We start from the raw sequence: 7,735 nt of genomic DNA, 5'->3' as shown, positions 1-7,735 counted from the left end.
TCTACAACAATATAGAAATATAGTAACATATATCTAAATCAATATAGATACCTCTTTTTCAACAACTCTGAGAATGTTTATCAATACGTTGATCCCTTTTTAACATAAAAAATGCAAATATTAATACTCAAGATGAATCAAGCTTTCTCTTAGGGTTTTAATAAGCATATCAACATTAGAAATTTGATTTGATTGTTAGTGTATTTCTCATTTTATATTTGTGATAGTTGACTCTGTTACATGAATTTTTATTTATTTTTTTCTTGTTGAGAATTTAAACCTTGAAGTTATCCTCAAAGCTATGAAACGACTATTATTAGTTATGATAAACTAGAGTGACATATTTAAGTATAAAAATTGTTCCTTCATCTCTCTCAACTCCTTAACATAAAATGTACACATATAATATCACTATTATAACTATTATGATTGATAGTTCTAAAGAAAGGCTTCAATCATTTCATACTTTAGAAACTTTATGTACAGTTTAATAACAACCAACTCAAAAGGATATTAGTTGGCTCACCACTTGAGCTATTAAAATTGTTGAAGATGCTCTAATGAAAAAGCTATCATTTGCCATTTAGTAAAAAAACAATAAACAAAAAATGGGTAGGAAAAAAAATATTTTTTGAGGCTTTATATTACAAAAGCTCTCCATAAATAATTTTTAATCTCTAATGCTCTTGAATGGGCAAAATGTTTTTTGTTAGATATGCCTTGTCTGTTTTCACTTATTTGATTGGCTTTTTGAACTTTTTTACTAAGTTGTCATATATATTAGTGATAATTATAAAGTTTTAACACAAAATATCAAGTTGTTGAAAGTAATGCAAAGCAAGAAAATGCATGATGATTTTACTAGATAACAAAAATTACTTGGTATTGTAAATTTCTTTACGAGGGTTGAAAAATATAAAAATTGCTAAACTTTAAGATAAAACAATATATATGATAGGTTTGGTAGGTGAATAAATGATTCAAATTCATTTTACAGGCTAAAAGTTTATGAGGAATTTTTTATGAGCTAGTAAAATATACATCGAGTGCCACACGCACACACACCTATACATACATATTATACCATAATATGAATGCATGGCTTATGACTACTTCATTTATTATATGATCTGCATGCTTTTTTGGTGCATAAATTCTAAAAAATGAAATAATTATATTTATATAAATGTTTTGTTATTCTTAAACACCAACTGAGATTATATTTTTAATGGATAATAAGTTGAACTTCTTTCAAATGATATATATTTTTTTTGAACTCTTACAAAACTACTTTGAGATATTGGAGTTAACCAACAAAAATTGTAAGTTTTTTGGTTCAAATTTATTTTATATGATAAAATTTTATTAGCCAATAACTTACATGTGCTATATTTAGTTTTCATAATAAGGAGATTAGGTGTATTCAATTTAGAAGTAATTTTCATCTAACAATTTGTTTAATAACTTATTAGAAAAAAAATGATTAGATAAAATTTACAAACACGAATAAAAAAAACATGAATTTTATATTTTAATTGCTATATAATTATTATACATAATTTTTTTTTGTTGCATATATGTCCCACAATTATTATGTATTTATGTATCTAAAACTCAAATTTTGATTTTATATTTGCAGTGATATGAAATATCTATGTGATATAAGTATAATAATTAAAATTTAGATTTAGATATGCTAAAACATAAAAATTGGAGTTAGATTTTAGATACCTCAAAACATAAGAATTGGTGGTATGTATCTAAATGCTGCTATCTCTTTATCTCTCTACGCTCCAAAACCCTCACCTACGTTGCCTTCATGACCGAGCCCTCACGGTTGCCAGAGCTAGCTGAGAAGCAAATTACGGGATCGAGACAAACCAATTGAGGAATGTAACTCCACACCCTTGTTTTGGTGTGACACGTGAGTTTTCTGATTCACTAAATGTCCATTTGTGATAGCTTTCTGTCTGCTTTGTTTTTAAGACTGCCACCAAAGTTCTGTTTTGAAAACTACTTTTTTGTTATTTTTATAAATTTATATGATAGATAACTGTTTTTTTTTTTAATTTGGGTTACTAAAGCGTGGTAGTTGTCAAAAAAGCTACGGTCTAATTTTTTGAAAATAAAATAAATTTATAATAGTCATTATAATTTTTAGAAGGTCTTCAAACAACTGCAACTAAATCAGCCCAAGAGTAAGATTTAATAGGCCTAAATCAATGAAATTCAGATTTATCAAATTTGCTGATTTATTTTCCAAACAGACAATTCCCTTAAAGGGTGTTTGGCTGCAAGTAGGATTTAAATTAAATAAGATTTACTAAATCGATAAATTCAGATTTATTAAATCAAAAATTATGTTTGGTTTAATTAAGATTAAATCCAATGAAATTCATTTGATGTGTTCGACACATGAATATAATTAAATATATTTTTTTCTATGCTAAATCACTTAAATTCAATTTATAAGTTGATTTGGTAAATAGTAAATTAATAAATGAAAGCAGTAAAAATTAAATTTATTTGTTGTGTTTGTCTGAATTTAAATTAAATCTAGCTTATCTCTTTAACTAAAACCCTAACCGCCTTCTCCGCCGCCTGCTCCAACCAGGAAAAACGTCAACACCGGCTGCTTCCAGGCAGGGAATTCCCCTTCCTTTACCCGAGTATCTTCTATGGAGGATGTTTGCGAAGGCAAAGACTTCTCTTTCCTATATTGGCAAACACATTTATTTTCTTTTTTCCTCTTGAATGTTGTAGTAGGCTTCAAATAATATATTTAGTTATTGTTCCTTTTTTTTATTTTATCAATGTGTTCTGTTTTAGTAAAGAGCTGCGGGGAGGTTGATTGGCGTCAACATCTCGGAGGATCTATGGGCGGTTTTAGGGTAAGCCAGAGAAAATGAGTAACAGTCACCCTTTTTTTTCCATAACAAGTCCAGCTTCTCTCCCTCTAGAATTTTTTTAAAGTGTTCTTCTTGCCCAAAAAACATCTCATCTTTCTGTTTATGAATAATATTATTTAAGCGTATATTATATTTTAACATTGAAATCTATCCATTTTGCTTTTGATTTCAGTTTCATCAGTACCAAGTGGTTGGCCGTGCCCTTCCGACGCCAAGCGATGAACATCCAAAGATTTATCGCATGAAGCTATGGGCTACTAATGAAGTTAGGGCTAAATCCAAGTTCTGGTAGGCAGACCCACCTTTTTGTCTAGTGCTAAAGTTTTGTCGACATTTAATAATTTTTATGTTGATTTGGCTCTCATTTTTCCTTGAAACAGGTATTTCTTGAGAAAATTGAAGAAAGTGAAGAAAAGCAACGGCCAAGTTCTGGCTATTAACGAGGTTCGTTTAATTGTCACATTGAAATAGTAAGTTTATTTGTACTATTGACGAACTTATTTTACTTCTTGTTGTTGTATGGTAAGCTTTATGTTATTGTGATGCTATGATTCAACATAAGTTTTACTATTGACGAACTTATTTTACTTCTTGTTGTCTTTTGGTAAGCTTTATGTTATTGTGATGCTATGATTCAATAAAAAGTTCACTAATGCTTTAAATTAGAAGATGGAGTATGCTTACTTTTAATGTTACCTTAAAAACTGTATCAATTGCTTTCCCTATGCTGTTTTTTTGTTTGTTTGTTTTTTTTAATATTTTCTAATGACGGGGAATTTTTAGAGTATGGAAACTTTAATCTATGTGCTCTACTCCATGTTGTTCTGGAATCATGAATATTACATGGCTCGACTTTTGAATTATTTTTTCTGGTCGAAAAGGACCTAGGAAGGGGTGGTTTCTATGACAGGATGTTCTGCACCCAAGATTGTTAATCCCCGGAGCCAATTACTTTAAAAATAAAAAGAAAACAAAATGAAATAAAATTAAACCTATTGTAATAAAATGCAGAAAATCACTCTTGTGGACTAATAGTGCGTTTGGGGCAGTGGTATGGTGGTAGTGCAGTACTGAACCGTAGTTTTTTTTTATTTGGCGAAACAACATTTTAAAAAACTGCAGCTGAAAACTACGCTTTTCCACCAGATCTGGCTACCTACGGTGGCTGCTAGAAAGCTGTGGTCTGACTTTTTCAATTTTTTTTATAATAGCCACCCCAAATTTTTTTACAGTAGCTTCTTTTTCAGCAATTTCCTAGGAGTTGTTATGCAGAGTGATTTATGTATTGTTGATGTTTTTGGTTGCATATCGATCCCAAACACAACCTCTCTTTCAAGTGACAAAACTTTGTAATAATTGATAATTTCTCAGAAAAATTTGTAACAACTAGAATATTCTTTATTTCTTACACTTTTATTTAACATCTTAATCTTTTAGAAAAATTTTAATTCACCATGTTGATTATTTCTCAATTTTATTTTGCTGGTCAAACGTCGAAAGAAGATATAACATTCTTATCATTAGAAAAGTACAATGATTTCCAACAATGCACATTAAACTTCACACTTTTTTTCTAGTTTTATATTGTAGCAAAATTTGATAAATCCACAATTTATTTTATTTGTGGGTGATTAGGTTGCTGTTGAGTTTTAGCTGGATCCTTCTGTGTCTAATTGCATCAAACGAATTATGTTTCATGATCACTTCACATTAAATAAGTTAGATCATCTACTTCAGTTCTTGTTTTAGTGTTGCTTTTTATATTGATTTAGTGTTGAAAAATGGGAGAGAACTTGTTTATGTCAGAAATTTACATGCTATAGGAAGATGGAAATTAAGATGAGTCCGTTAGCTTGAAGTATATTTTAAGCTTTTCAGATATTTGAAGAATAATAGCTGTATTAATTAAACTATGTTGATAATTTTAATCTTCATTTACTTTTTCCAAGTTTGAATATGATCTTGTGGACAATGTCTGTCCTTTACTTTTGCTACTTTTTATGTTGGAAATACTTGTATATTTTGATGAGAAGCCCAACAGCTAATGTATCCTTGTACTTTTTTAAAATTTTCTTCTAATTTATATAGCTAGTTATCTTTTAATTTTGTGCCTCTTGTTAAAAATGACTAACAGGTTAGAGACAAGGTGACGGGCGCTATTTTCATTGTTGCAGAATCTAGATTGTCTGAGCTTCCTAGTAAGAAAACTAAAACAGATAGATTGGTTAATTCAATGCAAAAACTCTCAGTTGCCAACACTGAGAGCAAGGGGTTCATGGCTGATAAAACTCAACACAAAAAAGATTCTGGTTCCTATGAGTTGTTGGAGAAATTATCAGGATCTTCGCTTGTGGGTATCAAGTAAGCTTTGATTTGTTATTTCACTTCCAATATATGTTTGTAAGACTTACATGCATACCACATAACCAATCAAGTCTTATGTATTTACATATCTAACACCTAAGCTTCAATTTTTACATACATTCCATCTTATCTATGCATAAAAAGGTATATTTCACTTTTTAAGAAGCTAAAAAATGTTAGTTTTTTATGTGATATGAAAGATTCTTGTGGAATAAATGTAAAAAGCATAATTTAGGTGTTTGATATGTAAATCCATATGAATTGGGTGTTATGTTTGTAAATGCCTTGTATTTTTTTTTTCGTTCATTGGAAAGTGTATTTTTTTTTTGGTTCATTGGAATGTTTATGAAGTTTTGCTATGTTTGAATGCTGTCATTGCCGATCCCAGGCCTGGATGTGAAAAGTGGGGTTGCGTCAGGTAGTCGACAACCAACGTAAAACTTGTCAAAAAAATCATGACACGAATCATTTTGATCATTGTGTAAGTGCTAGGGCGTCCCCTGGAAGCGACGTGTTGTATTACATGAATACAGTGAAAAGTGTGTAAGGGCCGCTAAACCGACGCCCGGGTGTAGTGTCAAATAAGCCAGAGTTCTCACATTACGGACAAATGCGGGTAAAAAAATTAGTCCATGAAACTAATGAAATTAATGTTAGGATAAGATCTTGAAATATATGTACTCTCAATGGTAAATTAATAAAATTAGTTGACATTATAATTCATAGAAAGATTAATATCTATGTATTCAAGAAACAAAATGGGTTGGATAAAAGGCTAAGAGATTGATAACTTAGGTTTTAAACTTTGGTATTCTAGTAAGAGTCGCGGTATAAATTGTGTAGGTGTAATTATAAACAAGAGTTTGAAAGATAATATTGTAAAAATTAATAGAGTTGGAGATAGAATTATAACCCTTAAGATTATTATTGATACTAAGATTTTTAATATTATAAGTGCTTATGCTCTTCAAGTTGGTTTAGATATAGGGTTTAAAGATAAATTCTGAAATGACCTAGAAGACTCAATACAAATGATACCTTTTGAAGAAAGAACTTTTATTATAGGAGATTTAAATGAACATGTTGATAGTGATAGAAGATTTCAGAAATATTCATGGTGGCTACGGTTTTGGAATGACTAATGAAGAAGGTAGAACCATTTTAGATTTTGCTTTAGTGTATGATTTTGTTATTACTAATACTCTATTCAAGAAAAGAGATGAGTATTTTATTTCTTATAAAAATGAATCTAATAAAACACAAATTGATTATTTTCTTGTGAGAATAAGAGATCGTTGAGATTGTAAAAATTGTAAGGTTCTTCCAAGTGAGAATTTAAGTACCGAACATCGATTATTAGTTCTAGATTTTAAGATGAAGAGTTGTAAAATAAATAATACTAGGATTCATTATCATAGATTAGATGGGGGAACCTAAAAGACAAATAAAATTATTTTTATGAGTAAAATTCAAGATTTCAAAATTTGGGATGTGCTTGAAGAAACAAATGCTATGTGGAATAAAATAAAAAATACTATTAAACACGTAGCAAAAGATGTACTTCGAGAATCAAATGAAAAAGTGTCTATAAATAAAAATAGTTGATGATGGAATAATAATGCAAGAAAAGATAAAATATAAAAAGTTATGTTATAAAAATTGGTTTAAATGTAAAAGCTTAGAGAACTGAGAAAAATATCAAACGACTGCAATGAGTCTAAAAGAATAATCAGTGATGCTAAAAATTGTGCTTTTAGTGATCTTTATAATATATTAGATGCTAAGGAGGGTGAAAAATATTTGTATAAACTAGCCAAACAAAAAGAAAAAAAAGTAAAGATTTAAGTCAAGTAAAGTGTATTATAGATGAAAATCAAAAATTATTTTCTTAGAAAAAGGATATTCAACATAGGTGGATGAGTTATTTTGATAAACTATTTAATGAAGGTTCTAAAAATATGATTGATCTTAGTGATCTCAATATCGTTAATAATAATAAAACGTACCGCCGCATTAGTAAAAAAGAAGTTGAGGTTTTAAAGAAAACTAAGAGTGGAAAGTCTGTAGGACCTGATGATATCCCAATTGAAGTGTGAAAATATTTAGAATATTTGGGAGTTTCTTGGCTTACTAAACTCTTTAATATTATTTTAAGAACTAAAAAATGCCTGAGGAGTGGAGGAATAATTTTTTGGTCCCCATTTTTAAGAATGAAGGGGATGCACAAGTGTGTGCAAATTATAGAGGAATTAAGTTGATGTGTCATACTTTAAAATTATAGGAGAGGGTAATTGAACATAGGTTAAGATGTAATACAAAGATTTCTCATAATCAATTTGGATTTATGCCAGGCAAGTCTACTATGGAAGTTATACATTTATTAAGAGGTTTGATGGAGAAGTACAAAGAGAATAAGGAGGATCTACGTATGATTTTTATTGATTTAGAAAAAGCTTACTATA

At 29.3% G+C, this 7,735-nt stretch overlaps 1 protein-coding gene across 1 annotated transcript in view; it reads left to right on the top strand.

The window, feature by feature from the left end:
• Positions 1-2,796: 2,796 nt before the first annotated feature.
• LOC110018346 (isoleucine--tRNA ligase, cytoplasmic-like) overlaps positions 2,797-7,735 on the top strand; it is a gene marked incomplete at its 3' end in the record, with an annotated part of 6,300 nt that continues 1,361 nt past the window's right edge. Inside the window, exons 1-5 of the mRNA XM_020715631.1 lie at positions 2,797-2,891; positions 3,082-3,197; positions 3,290-3,379; positions 4,943-4,955; positions 5,044-5,270. Of these exons, the coding sequence (XP_020571290.1) occupies positions 2,814-2,891; positions 3,082-3,197; positions 3,290-3,379; positions 4,943-4,955; positions 5,044-5,270 (524 nt within the window). The remainder of the gene's footprint in view (positions 2,892-3,081; positions 3,198-3,289; positions 3,380-4,942; positions 4,956-5,043; positions 5,271-7,735) is intronic.

Source organism: Phalaenopsis equestris, unplaced genomic scaffold (genome assembly GCF_001263595.1).
Source record: "Phalaenopsis equestris unplaced genomic scaffold, ASM126359v1 Scaffold000014, whole genome shotgun sequence".
Classification (NCBI taxonomy): Eukaryota; Viridiplantae; Streptophyta; class Magnoliopsida; order Asparagales; family Orchidaceae; genus Phalaenopsis; species Phalaenopsis equestris.
This window is presented reverse-complemented; position numbering and strand designations above follow the sequence as displayed.